General features: G+C 38.0%; 1 protein-coding gene and 1 long non-coding RNA gene across 2 annotated transcripts; one reads left to right on the top strand and one right to left on the bottom strand.

Moving 5' to 3' along the window:
• Positions 1 to 2,876: 2,876 nt before the first annotated feature.
• On the bottom strand, positions 2,877 to 6,821 carry LOC111435447 (cytokinin dehydrogenase 1-like). The gene is made up of 5 exons (XM_023072822.1): positions 5,827 to 6,821; positions 4,917 to 5,044; positions 4,569 to 4,829; positions 4,212 to 4,474; positions 2,877 to 3,240 (listed from the first exon to the last, which is right to left on the bottom strand). Exons 1-5 carry the CDS (start codon positions 6,476 to 6,478, stop codon positions 2,919 to 2,921), a joined length of 1,626 nt encoding a protein of 541 aa, XP_022928590.1. The 5' UTR covers positions 6,479 to 6,821; the 3' UTR covers positions 2,877 to 2,918.
• LOC111435448 lies at positions 5,896 to 8,647 on the top strand. Its single transcript, XR_002709074.1, has 5 exons — positions 5,896 to 6,024; positions 6,096 to 6,231; positions 6,311 to 6,396; positions 7,662 to 7,761; positions 8,318 to 8,647. It is a non-coding gene; the product is annotated as an uncharacterized LOC111435448 (long non-coding RNA).
• Positions 8,648 to 20,488: the final 11,841 nt, after the last annotated feature.

The following is a 20,488-nucleotide window of genomic DNA, read 5'->3' as shown; positions in this document are numbered from 1 at the left end:
AAAAGGAGTCGAGGCTCCTCGAAGGCATAGTAAAAAATGACTAAGACTCCAAAAGAAAAGAAGTCGAGCTTCGATTAAGGGAAGATGTACTTTGTTCGAGGGGAGGTGTTGGATGAAAGTCCCTGTGTTGGTATAAGGTCTATGTGGAAGCCTAAAGCAAAGCCACGAGAGCTTATGCTCAAAGTGAACAATATCATACCATTGTGGAGACTCTGTTCTAACCAAATGAAAGAGGGAAGGGTAAATTGGTAAATTTGTGATTTAGCTTAAATAAGAGTTAATGATTTCTAACCTATTCCTATTGCCTTTGATCACCAAAATTTACGTGACGGGTCTAATCACTCGAGAGCTTCCTCTCCTGCTAGTGCGCAGAAGGTACCCTAATATTTTTACCCACTACGATAAGAATATTAATCTCATGATTTGCATTATGAATTGAATTTGATTCTTTACCAAGAACTAACAATCTACAGTTTCATTAATCTTCAATCCAATCTTAAAGTGCGTATGAAAGTCGATTCCATTTTGAGGCCAAAATGTTCGCAAATTATGTTCTTCGATCATCATGTGGTTTGAACTTTTTCATTAAAAATTGTTCATGACAGAGCTTCATTATTTTCCAGAGATGAACAGCATTGGATTCATGTTAACGACTAACGAGCTTTAAAGTGCGTATGAAAGTCGATTCCATTTTGAGGCGAAAATGTTCGCAAATTATGCTCTTCGATCATCTTATGGTTTGAACTTCTTTATTAAAAATTGTTCATGACAGAGCTTCATTATTTTCCAGAGATGAACAGCATTGGATTCATGTTAACGACTAACGAGCTTGTTGTGCGACTATGGCTTTTCAGAATTTTCCTTTTCTTTTTGTTTGAGATTGATGAGAAGTACATTAGGAATTTGAAGTTTGAAAACGAGATTGTTGGGAATGTGGCGATTGTGTTTGGAGAGCTTGGGGATGAATTCCAAATGTTGTGTTTTGTATGTGAGAATTTGTAATAGTCCAAGCCCATCGCTAGTAGATATTGTCCTCTTTGGGTTTTCCCTTTCGGGTTTTCCCTCAAAGTTTAAAATGCCTCTGTTAGGGAGAGGGAGAGGTTTCCACACCCTTATAAAGGATATTTTGTTCTCCTCTCCAACCGAGTTGGGATCTCACAATCTACCCCCTTCGGGACCCAGCATCCTCGCTGGCACTCGTTCCCCTCTCCAATCAATGTGGGACCCCCCAATCCATTCCATTCGGGACCCAACGTCCTCGCTAGCACATTGCCTGGTGTTCACCCCCCTTCGGGATTCAGGCTCCTCGCTGGCACATCGCTCGGTGTCTGGCTCTGACACAATTTGTATAACAACTCAGGTCCACCGTTGGCAAACATTGTCCTCTTTAGACTTTCCCTTTTGGGTTTTCCCTCAAAGTTTTAAAACACGTCTGCTAGGGAGAGGTTTCCACACCCTTATAAAGAATGCTTTGTTCCTATCTTCAACCGAGTGGGATCTCACAGAATTACACTATTCTTTATCTATGAAAATACAATTGTTCGACTTGGGAATGAGATACCCATGTATTTGATGGATAGAAAAGACTACATTTATTGATCCCATGATTGCTTATTAAGCGGATCTAGATCTACTTGAGGTATGTAATGTGTAGCTAAAAAAACACGAGTAACTATCTGGATAACTAAACGAGGACTTGCTGACAGACCAAACCCCCACCAATCTAAGATTTCTCGGGGTTGGATAATTTAACAAATGTTGGTTAAGTGCAGAGGATATTAGTTGTTTAAGAAGTGAGAAACATTGGTTTCTTTTAGTCATTTCTCTTTCCTACCATCACGACTCTTGTTCCCCCACCTTTATAGCATTCAACCGGGGTCTATGGTTCATGTAGTTTTATGTAGAGAGGAAGGTGACATTTGTAAATCTGGACCTCCTTTAGGGTGGTGATACTTCTGAATCATAGATATACTTTTCTGCAATGCGTATGTAGATACACACAAGTGTAACATTGCACACATGTATAAGCAGAAGTTTTTTTTTTTTTTTTTTTTTTTTTTTTTATATTAAACCAGCTCAATGGTACATGTAGCATATAAACATATGTATCTATACAGAAGAATACAGAAGGAGGATGACTGTCCCCACTACATTCTGTTAGATGAACACGACTCTCCACAATGGTTTGATATTGTCCACTTTAGGCATAAGCTCTCATGGCTTTGCTTTGAGCTTCCCTAAAAGGCCTCATACCAATGGAGAGAGTATTCTTTGTTTATAAACCCATGATCATTCCCTAAATTAGCCGATGTGGGACTTTCATTATCCAACACCTCCCCTCGAATAAAGTGTGCCTCCCCTTAATCGAGGCTCGACTCCCTTGGAGTCTTAGTCATTTTTGACTGCTTTCGAGGAGGCTTGACTCCTTTTCTTTTGGAGTCCTTTGTTCGATATTTGAGGATTTACCAATTTATTGGCACGACTAAGTTTAAGGCATGACTCTAATACCATGTTAGACGAACACGACTCTCCACAATGGTATGATATTGTCCACTTTGAGCATAAGCTCTCATGACTTTGCTCTTGGCTTCCCTAAAAGGCCTCATACCAATGGAGAGAGTATTCTTTGTTTGTAAACCCATGATCATTCCCTAAATTAGCCGATGTGGTTCTTTCATCATCCAACACATTCAATAGGGCAGTGTTTAAAAGTTTCCAAGTCAATACGATATTTGTGTGTTTTGTTACGCTCTAAGAGTTCTCAAGAAAGCTCACCAGAATGACTTGTGCTATTTTTCTGATAATTGATAAGATCCCTAACAACATAATGTGATTTCTCATTAATTTACAGTTTTATCATCATAGCTTTCACATTCTTCAAGGAACTTGTTTATGTGTTGCTTATTCAAATACAACTATCATAAGAAGGGAATACCCTTTTGGAATATCCTCTGACCAGGAGCAAGAATTGCCAAAGGATCATACATAGATTTCCTCTGCAAGATAGTCTGCCACTTGGGCCCAAAGTGAGATCTCCATTCTTCTTGGGAGTTGTAGTGGGGGAGATATTGCTTAACACCAGGGAGGTACTCAATACAGTAATCCAAAATTCTTTGATTTTGTTCTAAAATGTGTTCTAACCCATCTGTTCCTATGGAAGATGGAACTGCAGAAGATAAGAACGCCACCAAGTAGAAAATATCTTCATCTGGCGTGACGAACGATGTTTTATTATTCCACCTGAACGAATGAAAGTCGATGTAGAATGAGAATAAGGACATAGGGATGTTGAGGATTATTGGGAGTGAGTCCCACGTTGGTTAATTTAGTGGAAGATCATGGGTTTATAAGTGAGGAATACTATCTCCATTGGTATGAGGCCTTTTGGGGAAGCCCGAAGTAAAGCCATGAGAGCTTATGCTCAAAGTGGACAATATCATACCATTATGGAGAGTCGTGTTCATCTAACATGGTATCAGAGCCATGCCCTAAACTTAGTCGTGCCAATAGATTGGTAAATCCTCAAATATTGAACAAAGGACTCCAAAAGAAAAGGAGTCAAACCTCCTCGAAGGCAGTAAAAAATGACTAAGACTCCAAAGGAGTCGAGCCTTGATTAAGGGGAGGCGCCCTTTGTTCGAGGGGAGGTGTTGGATGATGAAAGTCCCACATCGGCTAATTTAGGGAATGATCATGGGTTTATAAACAAAGGATACTCTCTCCATTGGAGTGAGGCCTTTTGGGGAAGCCCAAGCAAAGCCATGAGAGCTTATGCTCAAAGTGGACAATATCATACCATTGTGGAGAGTCGTGTTCATCTAACATGATATCAGAGCCATGCCCTAAACTTAGTTGTGCGAATAAATTGGTAAATCCTCAAATATCGAACAAAGGACTCCAAAAGAAAAGGAGTCAAGCCTCCTCGAAGGCAGTAAAAAATGAATAAGACTCTAAAGGAATCGAGCCTTGATTAAGGGGAGGCGCACTTTGTTCGAGGGGAGGTGTTGGATGATGAAAGTCCCACATCAACTAATTTGGTGAATGATCATGGGTTTATAAACAAAGAATACTCTCTCCATTGGTATGAGGCCTTTTAGGGAAGTCCAAAGCAAAGCCAGGAGAACTTATACTCAAAGTGGACAATATCATACCATTGTGGAGAGTCGTGATTCCTAACCAGGGATATAACGAGCAAGTCATGAGATAATTACTTGGATTTGTTAACGGGGTAGATTATGATAGGACCATTGCTAGTATCCTTGAGGATTTTTCCAAACACTTCTTGAGCAAAATCATGTATTTGGCTTCTGGGAATCAGTAGATTTAGCCATGGATGAGGAATTTCCCATAAACCTTTTGCTCGTAGCTTGTTCTCTGAAACGTGTACACGGTCCAGGAAATCGACGTAAGTAACTTCTGATGTGAAGAGAGTTGATGGAATATAGCTCAATCCTGTCAATAACCTTTCAACTTTCTGCATTATAAGAAAGAGAAGTTAACATATGGGATTGCTTTTGTTGTTTGTTGTCTTTTGTTCTTAGATGGTATGATTTCTGATAACTCCTCACCTTGTTCATGAAGTCAATTTCATCTAGGTTGAAGTACTTGGCTATTTCCAAGCAGTAGAAAATTTTTCCATCTGAATTGAATTTGCTAGCTTGTAGTGGTTCTTTGGGATTAAAGGAAGATCTCCAGTTATTTAGGAGACCAGTTCTGTTTATAACTACAAATCCTTCAATATAATCAAATTGATCCATGGATGATATCAGATACTCTTGGTCTCTTGTAAATTTGGAGAAGTCTGAGTACAACATTCTTATCCATTTTACCTGTAAAAAATGATGAGTTGTGTATCAAACGAAGCATCACTTGAAAATTTCGGTACCTCGGCGTAACGAAACGGTATATGCTCTTACCATTTTTGGTGCCTTTTCCAAAGAAATTCTTGCGCTTGTTATGATGCCAAACTGTCCAAGTCCGCCAAGAACAGCATGGAAAAGCTCTGCATTTTGATTCTCTGAACAGGCAACCACCTCTCCTTTTCCTGCAAAGGTTTCAGATATCAGGTTTTACAGCTTTTTTGTCAAAAAAGCATTGAAATGCATTTAATTGCAGCAATGCTCTTAAACGTTTTATTAAGAACAACATGTTAGGAATCACGACTCTCCACAACGGTATGATATTGTCCACTTTGAGCATAAGCTCTTGTGGCTTTGCTTTGGGCTTCCCCAAAAGGCCTCGTACCAATGGAGATAGTATTCCTCACTTATAAACCCATGATCTTCCACTAAATTAACCAATGTGGGACTCAGTCCCGATAATCCTCAACAATCCTCCCCTCGAACAAAGTACACTATAAGCCTCAAGGGCCTCCCCTTAATCGAGACTCGACTCCTTTCTCTGGAGCCCTCGAACAAAGTACACCCTTTGTTCGACACTTTAGTCACTTTTAGCTACACCTTCTAGGCTCACAATTCTTTGTTCGATATTTGAGGATTCTATTGACATGGTTAAGTTTAGGGCATGACTCTGATACCATGTTAGTAATCACGACTCTCTACAATGGTATAATATTGTTCACTTTGAGCATAAACTCTCATGGCTTTGCTTTGGGCTTCCCCAAAAGGCCTCATACCAATGGAGATAATATTCTTCACCTATAAACCCATGATCTTCCACTAAATTAACCAACGTGGGACTCACTCCCAATAATCCTCAACACATCATGCCAGGAAAAAAAGTTGCTTCTTTGTGGAATGACAAGTGATATTACATGATATGTTGTAATATCAAGTGACACTGTTCTGATGAACAGTATGGAGGTACCTGTTACAACTTCCAGCTGATAAACGTTGCTGATCTGGGGTCCATGCCTGAAAGCCTGCCCACTAATGCCAGCATTTGACAAGGTGCCTCCAACAGTAAGATGCAGGTAATCAGTCCAAGATTTTGGTGCCAGCCCCAGTTTAAGAGTTTCATGCAGGATATTTATCCACAGCTCTCCAGCTGAAACATCCACATAAGGTAAATCCCCTGCATTTATTTTCATTTCTGGCCCTTGAAATGATTCCATACTGATAACTACACCATTATAGGCTTGAGCTTGACCTTGGATGGAATGTCCATGGCCTCTAGCTGCAACGGTCAACTCCGACACATATCCCATTCTGAAAATATGGTTTATCGTGCGCGATATATCGGAGACAGAGCTTGGATGTAACACAGCTAACGGTAGTAAATGGTATCTTTTTCCAAAATCTGTTGCTGCTTGATGATTATTTTCAAAGCTGAGGTATCCATCCAATTCCAGTGTTTGCAGGGCATACGTTGATATATCAGAGGACCCAAAATGAGGTGGAATTATTGAGGCTGCATATAGGTGGTTCCTGCTGTCAGGTATGCAACTGATATATAGAATTATGTATAACTTGAGAACAATAATACTTTTTTTGATGAAGCCAGATGTTGGTACCCTCATCTTTCCTTGAGAGAGAGAGAGAGAGAGAGAGAGAGAGAGAGAGCTAAGGGAGAGGTATAGAGGAGCCTAAGGGATGGAGTGGAATGAAAGGGAATTTAAAGAAGTTCTTGGGCGGCATAGTCAAACACTTAGTTAGTGGTACTTTCTGGAAATAGTACTCAACCAAATTTTTCTTGAAACAGAATTCACCTTGACCATTAATTGTGGAAGGTGCAGGGTGGTGTTTGTTACTACTTGAAGCAAAGATTTTATGTTATGCTATAACCAATCACGGCGTAAATTCACTGTTTGTCTTCTTTACACGTTGAATGCGACTGCAAAATACTGTAATTGTGAGATCCCACATCGGTTGGGGAGGAGAACGAAATACCCTTTATGAGGGTGTGGAAACCTCTCCCTAGCAATACGCGTTTTAAAAACCTGGAGGGGAAGGACGGAAGGGAAAACTCAAAGAGGACAATATATGCTAGTGGTGGGCTTAAGTTGTTACAAATGGTATTAGAGTCGGACACTGGGCGATTTGTCAACGAGGAGGCTGAGCCTTGAAAGAGGGTGGACATGAGGTGGTGTGCTAGCAAGGACGTTGGATTTCGAAGGGGGGTGGATTTGGAGGGTCCCACATCAGTTGGAGAGGAGAACGAAACACCTTTTATAAGGGTATGGAAATCTCTCCCTAGCAGATGCGTTTTAAAAACCTTGATGGGAATTCCGAAAGAGAAAGCCCAAAGAGGACAATATCTGCTAGCGGTGGGTTTAAGTTGTTACAAATGGTATCAGAGCCAAACACTGGGCGATGTACCAGCGAGGAGGTTGAGTCTTGAAAGGGGTGGACACGAGATGGTGTGCCAGCAAGGACGCTGGACCCCGAGGGGGGGGGGGGGGNGGGGGGGGGGGGTGTATTTGGGGGTTCCACATCGATTGAAGAAATGAACGAGTGCCAATGAGGACGCTGGGCTCTAAAATGAGGTGGATTGTGGAATCCCACATCGGTTGGGAGGGAGAACGAAACACTCTTTATAAGGGTCTGAAAACCTCTCTCGAGCATACGCGTTTTAAAAACCTTGAGGGAAAGCCCAAAGAAAACAGTATCTGCTAGCGGTGGGCTTGGGCCGTTACACTAATTGGACAGTTTGTCTGCTATATACATATATTGTACAATCTGAACTCAATTTCCCTACTGCAGAGTGAATGGCGGGCTGGCCCCTACTAAGTTTCATGCTTCTTCAAGCTGAGTGTCTGGGGAGTCAGATTACTGGGACCCACTCCAGTTTTTCTTCATAAGAGTATACATTATGTTTTGACAGCCCTCACCAACGTGTTATACATTTATTCTGCATAATTTCCATGAAGTTTTTACATATTCATCATGATCTTTGCATATGATCATCCATTTTTGTCTAAAATTTACATTGACATGTGAATTCTGGTCAAGACGTCTTACGAACTCCGCTTCCGATTTTTTGTAACGTTGTACAGTCAAGATTCGTACCGGTGCACATGAACTAGCTCAATCCGTCACAGTTCTTAAGAAAAGTAAACAGAATAAGCATGATGATGAATGTGTTGAATGCTGACAAACAAACATTTTCGAAAGCTTCATACGTCGATTTTTACTACTGTTCCTAAGTCTCTCGATTCAATGTCGTTTCAAATAGTGATTCGATTAGAGCGAAGTTGTTTAAGTTAGAGGTGCATTTAATGATTTAGATTATAATTTTCAAAAGTGCCCTTCAAGGCAGGACCACCAAAGTGAAATTGCGTTCAAATTCAACTGCATCTAGACTTTGATTTTATGTTTTCTTTGACTCAATGAGTGACAGAAGTTGTTTTTGGGTGCAGAAGAACAAGTGTTTGAAAGAGAAAGATGAAAGGTATGTCTACATATACACTTGAGTTCATAGCAGCAGCATCAGCATCAGCATCAGCATCAGCATCGGCAAGAACAAGGCTTTTGGTCAGTCCAATATACAAAAAGAAAGCTGAATTTACTTCCATGTGATAATTCATTATCTTTTTTTGTGGATTTAAAAGGTATATGGCTTCATTGTCAAACTTGTAATGGAGGTTATGAGAGAGAGGGATTGTTTAGGGGTGGGGCCATGGACATGTGATCTTCATAAGGGCGTGTAGTGGCCCAAGAAAAGGAAGATAAAGAAAGATTTGAAAAGAGAGGAACAAGAGGCTTAGTAAAAGGACTCTAGGGTATGTATAACCGTCCAAGTCCACCGTTACCAGATATTGTCTTTTCGGCTTTTCTTTTCAGGCTTCCCCTTAAGATTTTAAAACGTGTCTGCTAGGAAGAGGTTTCCACACCCTTATAAAGAATGCTTCGTTCCTTTCTCCAACTGATGTGGGATCTCACAATTTTGTGTTTGGTTCCAAAGCCCACCGCTAGCAGATATTGTCTTTTTTGGGCTTTTCCTTTCGGGCTTCCTTTCAAAGTTTTAAAACGGGTCTGCTAGGGAGAGGTTTTCACATCCTTATAAAGAATGTTTCGCTCCTCTCTCCAACTGATGTGGGATCTCACAATTTTGTGTTTGGTGCCCAAATCCATTGCTAGCAGATATTGTCTTCTTTGGACTTCCCCTCAAGATTTAAAACGAGTATGCTAGGGAGAGGTTTCCACACCCTTGTAAAAAATGCTTCGTTCCCCTCACTAACCGAGGTGGGATCTTACAAATTTTTGTTTGGTGCTCATGCCCACAACGGACAGATATTGTCTTCTTTGGGTTTTCCTTTTCGAGCTTCCCCTCAAGGTCTTAAACCATGTCGGCTAGAGAGAGGTTTTCACACCCTTATAAAAAATGCTTCGTTCCTCTCTCCAACCGACGTGAGATCTCATAAATTTGTGTTTGGTGCTCAAGCCCACTGCTGACAGATATTGTCTTCTTTGGGTTTTCCTTTTCAGGCTTCCCCTCAAGGTCTTGAACTGTGTCGGCTAGGGAGAGGTTTACACCCTTTTAAAGAATGCTTCGTTCCATTCTCTAACCGATGTGGGATCTCACAATTTTGTGTTTGGTGTCTAAGCCCACCGCTAGCAGATATTGTCTTCTTTGGGCTTTCCCTTCCGAGCTTCCCCTCAAGGTTTTAAAACGCGTATGCTAGGGAGAGGTTTCCACACCCTAACAAAAAAAAAAAAAAAAAAGCTTCGTTCCCTTCTACAACCGATGTGGGATCTCACAAATTTGTGTTTAGTGTCCAAACCCACCGCAAGCCGATATTATCTTCTTTGGACTTTCCCTACCAGGCTTCCCCTCAAGATTTTAAAACAGAGAGAGGTTTCCATACCCTTTTAAAAAAAGACTTCGTTTCCTTCTCAAACTGATATGAGATCTCACAATTTACCAAATTGGTGGTGGAGTGTGAATATTACAAACAAAAAAAAAAAAAAAAAAAAAAAAAAATTGATTCCATTGTTTGATTGGATGGCATTGATTCTAATTTCAATTTCAGTTGCCCCAACATTATTCTTTTGTGTGGAAAGTTGGACTCTTGGCCCACGAGGGTGGTTGAGTTACTAGAGAACTCCTCAAAATGGTTGCTTTTTGTAACCATCATGCGAGTGTCTACAATTATCTTTCAACCTTACCATCACCATCTAAAACACAAGGTAGTGCATATTAAAATCGTTTGGGAATTCTTTGAAAAGTAGCTCATAAAACCCATATGATCGAGTGATTTATTACGGTGGAAAGAACGATTTGAATCGTTCTACGTAATAATCAAAACAATACAAATAGGAACAACAATACAGTTTCTGTCTAGTTTACACGGCTCTATGTGATGACAATTTCGTTTCTAGTTTCATTCTTGAAAAGTGTACTTGTGTTCTTACCGTTTCTTTACTATAGTTTTGATATTTGTTCGATTTTTTTTTGGATTCTTAGTCGATTTTGAAGTTTTTTTTTAGGAAGTCAGACTTTCACCCATTACAGGAAATTCTACATTGTTGTTTTCACTAGGAGACTAGGTTGTACCGAAGTCCTAGTGGGCCTGATGATTCTCTTAGATTGTATCTGAATTTTCTTTTACTAGAGCATACCTACCTAAAAAAGTCCTCTTTTATGTTAAGGGCACGGATGAAACGGTCAACTAATCACGGCACTAAGATGTCAAGTTTCTTATCTTTCAATTGACACGCTTGATAGAGATATGGCTCCGACTTCTGCCTTTATCAAACTATTATGATATCCCCATCTTAACAACCTCGACATGAAGGAGTAGCTTCTCAAACTTCACTACGACCAATTTGTATTTTTTTCAAATCGATTTATGATAGATAACGAAGTCTATAAGTCGAAATAGCATTTATAAGCTTGGTTTTCTAAAGGTAAAAATCAAATAGTTATGAAACAGTGGATCTAAACTTTTAAAGATTCATATGCCCAAAGCTATTGTTAGTAGATATTGTCTGTTTTAGCTCGTTACACTTCAATCTCACTATAACGACCAAAGCCCACTGCTAGCCGATATTGTTCTCTTAAGGTTTTTCCCCTTCGAGCTTCTTCTCAAGGTTTTTAAAACGCGTTTCTTAAGGAGAGATTTCTATACCCTTATATAAAGAATGTTTCGTTCTCCTCCCCAACCAATGTGAGATCTCACAAAACACCTCTATTTGGGGCCTTGTGTCTTTGCTAGCACTCATTCTCTTCTCCCATCGATGTGAGACCCACAATCCACTCCCTTCGGGGCCCAGCGTCCTTGCTAGCACATCGTCTCATGTCCATCCCCTTCGGGACTCAACCTCCTTGCTGGCACATCACCCGGTGTCTAGCTCTGATACCATTTGTAACAGCCCAAGCCCACTGCTATCAGATATTGTCCTCTTTGAGTTTTTTCCTTTCCGGTTTCCCCTCAAGGGTTTTAAAACATGTCTACTAGGGAGAGGTTTCCACACCCTTATAAGGAACGCTTTGTTCCTGAGATCTCACAAAAACAAAGTGTCAGCACACAAACATCCCTCGAAGTCTCGAGATTATTTAGCAAACAATTCAATACTTAACAAAGAGAAGACACAAAACGTAACAGTATTCAACGACTTTGAAAAGCATGTCAACTTAATCCCGCACTACTGATATCTCAAATTCAACTCGGGATCAAAAAACCCTAATTTCTTTTTCGAAAAAGCACCTAGAGAACAATGTTTGGTACCCACATGTGAAAAGCCAATCTTGTCACCAAACTTTCCCATGGCAAGCTCTCCATTTAGTTTGTGGTGTTAGCAAGTAGGGGCCTGTTTGTGTGTACTTTGAAGAGAAGAACCCATAAAGCATAAAAAGCTTTAAAAGTTATGAAAAGAAAGTGGGCATAGAGATGAGAGTTTGAATGGCAAAAACACACTAAAAAAGCAATATTTACAACACCTAATTGGCTTTTGTGTCCAATAAGCTTCTATTTGGGAGAGTATCAAACACATAGCTTTTGGTTATTGGGGAACCTTATGAACATCACTTTGAATATCATGTGTTGCTTAAGAGATACCTTTTCTTCTTCTTTTTTGATATCTATTTCATATGGGACTTTGTTGTTTCAAATATTGGGATCAATGACACAATCTTCTTTCAAAATTCAACCCAAAAAAAGGGTCAAATCTCTATGAAAAGTAGAGGCCAAGAAGAAAGAATTAGGGTTTATCTTTTCACTCTCTAGAATCTTCAATGCTTTTGGATATACTTCATAATGCCCACAACCTAAAACAACTCCTACAAACAATTCTTTTCCACTTTCTTTATAAATGGAAAGTTTCTTCCTCTATAGTTTATACCAAATTGGATAAAAGGGTATTTATACTAGGGGTGTACATGGTCCGGGTTGGGTTGAGTTGGAAGATTTTTTTGACCCAATCCAAAAGTTCAGGTTGGTTGGATTGGTAACCCAACCTGACTCGAAAATTTTCACAACCCAACCCAACTCAACCCTCTATCTTCGAGTTGGGTTCTCAGTTGCTAACTTTTTTAAGTTTTTTTTTTAATACAAGGATAAATTATGAAATTAAAAAAATTATAAAAGCAACAAAGTAATTTTTAAATTTTTTTACTTATTCACCCTCGTAATTATTCAATGTAATCCTAAAAAATATTAAAAGTTTTCAAATAAATACAAATCAATTTATAATTATTAAAAAAAAAAAACAAATTCATGACAACAATAAAAAAAATTGTAAAATCTCAGCGTTAATTAACAAAAATTGGTTAGTCAAAATATAAGGATAGATCATGAAATTAAAAAATTATAAAATAAACCAACAAAGTAATTTTAAATTTTTTTTACTCATTCACAATTCATAATTATTCGATATAATCTTAGATAAGAAATATTAAAAATTTTCAAATAAATACAAATCAATATATAATTATTAAAAGAAAAAACAAATTCATGACAACAATAAAAAAAAATTGTTACATTTCAACATTATTTAACAATAATTGGTTAGTCTAACTCAAGGATAGATTATGAAATTAAAAAATTATAAAACAAAGTAATAAAAGGATGATTTCGGCTTGAGTCAAATCCGAGCATGAAGTATTCTAGTAAACCCGGGTTGTCACTCTGATAGACCTTTACACATTAGAGAGTTCTCAATGTTATTTATAAGTTTTATTCAGTTTCAGGTCAACCCAAGTTTTTTATCCTATGAACCGAAAACCGAACCGAGTCACTTCGGGTTCAGAAAAACAACCCAACCCAAAAGACTAATCCAACCCAACCCAACCCCTATAATTCGGGTTGGGTTGGTCTGGGTTGTAGAGTTGTTGAGTTAGATGTACACCCCTAATTTATCGTCAGTCGGATCAATTTGAGACAATTTTTAGACTTAACCCAATTGTTCTGGTTGTAAATTTTTTCAACACAAACAATTCTTAAATAATGAATCTAACCAAATCATAAATTTTTTGGGTTGGGTTGGTTCGATTTGTTCAAGTCATTTATTGAGCATTTTGTTTTTCGATAAAAGTAAAATGTTAATTTGTAAAATAACTATTTATTTATTTTGGAACCACTCATTTTCAATATATATTTTGAAAAATTACTTTCCAAATAGTTAAAAATTATTTTAAAAGTTAGTTAGAGAATAAATAATAAAAAATAAGTATGAAATTCAATAAAAATAAAATAAGTATATGTATATATAATTGTATAGTAAACAACCATGTTTATTTGAAAATTAATAATAAATTCAGATTAGTTCTCTTCAACCCAATTTAGTTTGAACTTTTTGGTAGAAACTGAATGATCCCTTGGCTCGGACAGGAAAAGGAAAAGGTAGTCGTACTCTTACCTTTTCCATCGGACGATAGGAAAGTTTGAGCCGAAAGATTGAATCACACTGGGTAAGAAAGGCGGGTTTCGTAGGTTTCTCCAAACATATAAACAAAAAGAGGAAGCAACCGGTCCTGAAAAGGATACCGATACGCATACATTCTCGCATGGAAGAACCTAGCTGAACCGGATCAAGGGTCCTAACCGAGTCCGACTGACCTTCTCTAGCTAGTCCCCACCCCTTATAACGAGGTCAACCCGTACATGCCTTTTCCTTTCGTTTAGCGAGATAGCTTACTAGCTCTTTTAGCTCATAGCATCCATATGAAAAATGGAATCCTAGGGGAATTAATGAATCAACCCAATACATAAAGTTTTTATTTATTTGAACCCAACCAACCTAAATAAGTTCATGATCGAACCCAAATTGTATGAGTTAAGTTGGTTGGTCAGATTTTTTGGGTTATCAAGCTTTTTAAACACTCCTAAATTGAACCCATAAGTGTTTTCTTGTTCAACGAAGCCTACGTTGTAACTATTATATCAGTTTAAGTATAACTTATTGAATAAGATACATTTTATCATCTAATATGTCGATGATTCGGTCCTTTAATATTCTATTGTTGTCATTTCAAAACTTGATGATGTAGTCCTCTCATTTCCTAATGTTGTTAAAAAAATTTGTTTATTCAAGTTTTAGAGTATCTCAATTGGTAACTTACCCTATGTAAGAGCCCAATCTCAGCAAATATTGTCGGTTTTGGCTCATTACTTATGACCGTCAGTCTTACAGTTCCAAACACTCTCCAACCAATGTGGGATCTCACAACTCACCCCCCTTGGGGTCCACTGTCACCCGTTTTGGCCCATTACATATTGTCGTCAGTCTTACAGTTCCAAACACTTGTAAATGTTTCGTTCCACTCTCCAACCAATGTAGGATCTCACAACTCACCCCCTTTGGGGCCCAATGTCGTCCGTTTTGGTCAATTACTTATCGCCGTTAGTCTTACATTTTCAAACACTTATAAGGAATGTTTCATTCCACTCTCCAACCGATGTGGGATCTCACAACTTACCTTCCTTGAGGCCCAACGTCGTCGCTCGGCTCTAATACCATTATAACAACTCAAACAAATTTAAGGGTATTAAATTTTTTGAAGGTTTAAGAATATTTTAGACGGGTATTTTCTTTTATTAGTTTAGCTTATTAATAAATAATAGGGAAAATAAATAAATAAATAAATAAAATAAGGATGGCCACTTTTTTAGTTTCAAATCTAGAATGATGATCTCTTCTTCCCAAGCTAAGCTTTAAATCCAAAAGGGGTGGCCTATTCAAAACCCTAGATCCCCTACCCACCAGTCATAAAATCCCTTCATAAATATTGTATTGGCCCATCACAAATTCAGCTATCCCCCTATTGGTTCTCTCTCATATTCACATTATTTTATTTTAGAATGAAAAAAAAAAAAAAAAAAACCAAATTTTACCTTTACACTCAAACTACCAGATTTCACNCTCTCTCATATTCACATTATTTTATTTTAGAATGAAAAAAAAAAAAAAAAAACCAAATTTTACCTTTACACTCAAACTACCAGATTTCACATTGGTTGTAGAGGGGAACATAACATTTCTTAGAAGGGTGTGAAAATCTCTCCCGAACAGATGCGTTTTAAAACCGTGAGGTTGATGGCGATACGTAACGAGTCAAAGCAGACAATATCGGTTTGTGGTAGGATTGGACTATTACAAATGATATCAGAGCCAGACACTGAACGATGTGCCATCAAAGACGCTGAACCTCCAAGAGGGGTGAATTATGAGATCCTACATTGGTTAGTGAGGGGAACAAAACATTCGATATAAGGGTGTGAAAATCTCTCCCTAACAAACGCATTTTAAAACCCTGAAGTTGACGGTGATACGTAACGAGCCAAAGCGAACAATATCGATTAGCGGTACGATTGGACTATTACAAATGATATCAGAGCCAGACACTGAACGATGTGCCATCAAGGACGCTGAACCTCCAAGAGGGGTGGATTATGAGATCCCACGTTGGTTCGAGAGGGGAATAAAACATTCGTTATAAAGGTGTGAAAATCTCTCCCTAATAGATGCGTTTTAAAATCGTGTGATTGACGACGATACGTAACGGGCCAAAGCAGACAATATCGGTTAGCGGCGGGATTTGACTATTACAAATGATATCAGAGCCAGACACCGAACAATGTGCCATCAAGGACGCTAAACCTCCAAGGGGGTGGATTATGAGATCCCACATTGGTTAAAGAGAGGAACAAAACATTCCTTATAAGGGTGTGGAAATGAACAATGTGCCATCAAGGACGCTGAACCTCCAAGGGGGTGGATTATGAAATCCGACATTGGTTAGAGAGGGAAACAAAACACTCCTTATATGGGTGCGGAAACCTCTCCCTAACAGACATGTTTAAAAACCGTGAGACTGACACCAATACGTAACGAGTTAGCGAAAAATATCTGTAGGACTCTCGTAGCTGATTCAATATGCCTATCATTTTTGGGAGTTGATAACATAATATCTGAGATAAATTCACTCGTTTCCATGTAACGAAAGTAGATGAGTTGTTCTCTCAAGTACTTCTTTCAAGACTTGAACAATGGGCCTCACTCTCATTGGTTCGAGAGAGATTTTGTTTATAATTGGACCATAAACAAATTGTTCATTAGAGAAACAGACTTTTAACGCAGATATAATTATGAACAATTTGTGAATGATTGACTTGCTTGTAATGATTATATCAATGGACATAACTTGTCGTATATTGCATAAAAGTACAAATGTAGGTTTAGGGTGAAGGTCAAATGAAGTGAACCTATAATTAATGAATGAAAATTGATTAATTAAAGAGTTTAATTAATTAATTAATCATTGAAGCTTATAATAGGTAGGTCCATACGGTCCCTTTACTAGCTCAAATAACACCAAAAGGTCCAATTTAATTGATTTTTTTTAAGGATTTAAAAATATATTTAATTGAAAGTATTTAAATTAATATTTAATATATTAGATAGGTTAAATATAGAGGGTGAAAAAATATATTTGAAAGATTCAAGTTAATATTTAATATATTAGATATACCAAACAAAATATATTTATTGTATTTGATATGTTCTTACTCAGCTATTTATTATTTCTTTTAATTTTTAATAAAATCAAAACTAGTTGTTATGAAAAAAATTGGGTTTTGATCAAATCGTTGCTAAAGAACAAGATCTAAATAAAGAGAATTCCAAAAATGATAAGAATTAACTCAAAAGGAAAGTTTTGGAATGGATTACCTCATGATCAATATCAAGAGTAAAAATAAAAAAATAAAAAAATAAAAAAATAAATCGTTTCTAAACTCGTGATTCGATCCCTCCACAAAATAGTTTGATCAAGACTACTTGAATGACTCTAGTATGCAAATCTAAACACAAGATATGCAATGGAACAAAAAAAATACAATAAATGACAAGATTAAGACACCTTATTTCGTATCACCAATACTTCCGGTATATGGATGAAGAATTCATGCCCTTCACTATCGAGGATCGGCCATATGTCAATCATATCATCGGGGCATCCTAGACATCCATCCATCAGGGTTCTATCGTGGCATGAACCCTCTTGTGTTCATGCACTACCATTTACAAACTTCGTATGGGATAGCGGGTGTATATACCAATCTCCGTCACATGGGCTAGGGCGCAATGTCGGCACACCCATGTTGTTTGACAATATCCTCGAAAAATCAATTTCAAGGAAAGTCACCCAAGACGCTTGTCTTGTAATGCTCACCCACATCGTAACACACATATGTACCACATGGTAGCCCACTTAGGACACAAGGTACAAGGGTGGTTGAGAGGTAACACCTTGCGTCCCCCTGTAGATTTAGAGATATTTCTAATCTTTCTAGAGTAAACATGATTTTGGTGAGCGGTCATACGACCTCGTGGAGCATTTTTCGAGTGTCCAATTAATACCAAATTTTTCGAGCTTTCATCTCTCATGTAATCGGACTTAACTCTAGAGCCGCATCAAAACTCATATCGAAATCCTAACTTCTGAGGTTATGGTCTAGGGCCCTACCCAGCCCTTTCTGAGCTTGTTTTCGACACTTATGTCGCCTCATTCTCTCCAACCTTACTTATGCCACAACTTGGCTTTAATGCACACTCTTCTTCTTGGTATGGATGATGCATTTACCTCTTCAATCGCATTATGACACTTATCTATCTCAACCCTCACGTGGCTAGATGGGCACAACTTGAGGGACACTACCTTGTCGGTCTGCGTGTGGGGGATCACAACCTATTGTTTTCATAGTATGATTGTGACACTAAACACATATGCTGAAACAAATTCAAAGAGGTTGAATATATTTAAAAAAATCAGATAAGCGTCATCGTAGCGAGAGAGTCATGAGACGACTCAACCTTTACAACAACTTAATTGAAGACCAAGGGGTCATGTTAGGCGAAAAAATCGAAGTCTTATTGCCATTGAATAGTAACAAGGGATCACGACAAAAATAAATAGGTTAAAGTCATGAATCTCGAGATAGAGTCTACATACTCCATCTCGGTATAGGTTTGTAGATTTCTTTGATAGGGTTAAATTCATAGATTATGAATGGATATAAAAAAAAAAAAATGTACGTAGATAAGAAAATACAAATATTATACAAATTTATTATATAGAATACCCCTACTCACATGTCTCCACATAAACGATTTGGATCATATCATTTGTAACAATTACGAAATGGGTCATATCAATAGTCTTACTGGGATAAGACACCACCCAACCTTATCCATATTCTATAAGTTATTACTTGAACATGATTCTCTCGTATGTCAATAACATACCGTTCCTAATTACACTAACTAAATTTCATTTTACTTTTCTCGACTCCAAAGAGGCCAAAGAAATGATGAATCTCACAATATTTGGCTTCATTAATAACTTTATCGTTCATCTAAAAGTCTAACATTATCGGAGTTACGTATCACACGTACTTTTAATATATTCGACTAAAATACTTTCAAAACTGAACTAAAAGTAACTTAGAGAACCAAATTAGAAGAAACGATATGGGGGAAAAAAATATAATAGACTATTACTGATGTCATAGTAAATTGTGTGACAAATTAGATACTGCCACATTATTCGAACCAGAGTCCTAGTCATCGTCGCACACGAAAAAATAAAAAAGCCATTAGTGATGTCACAGTGCATTGTGTGACGAATCGAATACTGCCACATCTTTCGAACCAGAGTCCTAGTCATCGTCGCACACGAAAAAATAAAAAAGCCCTTATTGATATCATAGTGCATTGTGTGACGAATCGAATACTGACACATCTTTCGAACCAGAGTCCTAGTCATCGTCGCACACGAAAAAATAAAAAAGCCATTAGTGATGTCACAGTGCATTGTGTGACGAATCGAATACTGCCACATCATTTGAACCGGAGTCTTAGTCATCGTCGCACACGAAAAAATAAAAAAGCCATTATTGATATCATAGTGCATTGTGTGATGAATCGAATATTGACACATCATTCGAATCGGAGTCCTAGTCATCGTCGCACACGAAAAAATAAAAAAGCCATTAGTGATGTCACAGTGCATTGTGTGACGAATCGAATACTGCCACATCATTTGAACCGGAGTCTTAGTCATCGTCGCACACGAAAAAATAAAAAAGCCATTATTGATATCATAGTGCATTGTGTGATGAATCGAATACTGACACATCATTCGAATCGGAGTCCTAGTCATCGTCGCACACGAAAAAATAAAAAAGCCATTAGTGATGTCACAGTGCATTGTGTGACGAATCGAATACTGCCACATCATTTGAACCGGAGTCTTAGTCATCGTCGCACACGAAAAAATAAAAAAGCCATTATTGATATCATAGTGCATTGTGTGATGAATCGAATACTGACACATCATTCGAATCGGAGTCCTAGTCATCGTCACACACGAAAAAATAAAAAAGCCATTACTGATGTCATAGTGCATTGTGTGACGAATTGAATACTGACACATCTTTCGAACCAGAGTCCTAGTCATCGCCGCACACGAAAAAATAAAAAAGCCATTAGTGATGTCACAGTGCATTGTGTGACGAATCGAATACTGCCACATCATTTGAACAGAAGTCCTAGTCATCGTCGCACACGAAAAAATAAAAAAGCCATTACTGATATCATAGTGCATTGTGTGACAAATCGAATACTGACACATCATTCGAACCAGAGTCCTAGTCATCATCCCACGCGGAAAAATAAAAAAGCCGTTACTGATGTTATAGTGCATTGTGTGATGAATTGAATACTGGCACATCATTTGAACGGGAGTCCTAGTCATCGTCACACACGAAAAAATAAAAAAGCCGTTACTGATATCATAGTGCATTGTGTGACGAATCAAATACTGACACATCATTCGAACCAGAGTCCTGGAAAAATTAAAAAGGCATTACTGATGTTATAGTGCATTGTGTGATGAATCGAATACTGCCACATCATTTGAACAGGAGTTCTAGTCATCGTTGCACACGAAAAAATAAAAAATCCATTACTGATATCATAGTGCATTGTGTGACGAATCGAATACTGACACATCATTCGAACCAGAGTCCTAGTCATCATCCCACACGGAAAAATAAAAAAGCCATTACTGATGTTATAGTGCATTGTGT

Source organism: Cucurbita moschata, unplaced genomic scaffold (genome assembly GCF_002738365.1).
Source record: "Cucurbita moschata cultivar Rifu unplaced genomic scaffold, Cmos_1.0 Cmo_Scf00049, whole genome shotgun sequence".
Taxonomy (NCBI): Eukaryota; Viridiplantae; Streptophyta; class Magnoliopsida; order Cucurbitales; family Cucurbitaceae; genus Cucurbita; species Cucurbita moschata.
Note: the sequence above shows the minus strand (reverse complement) of the source record. Positions and strands in the feature narration are given on the sequence as shown.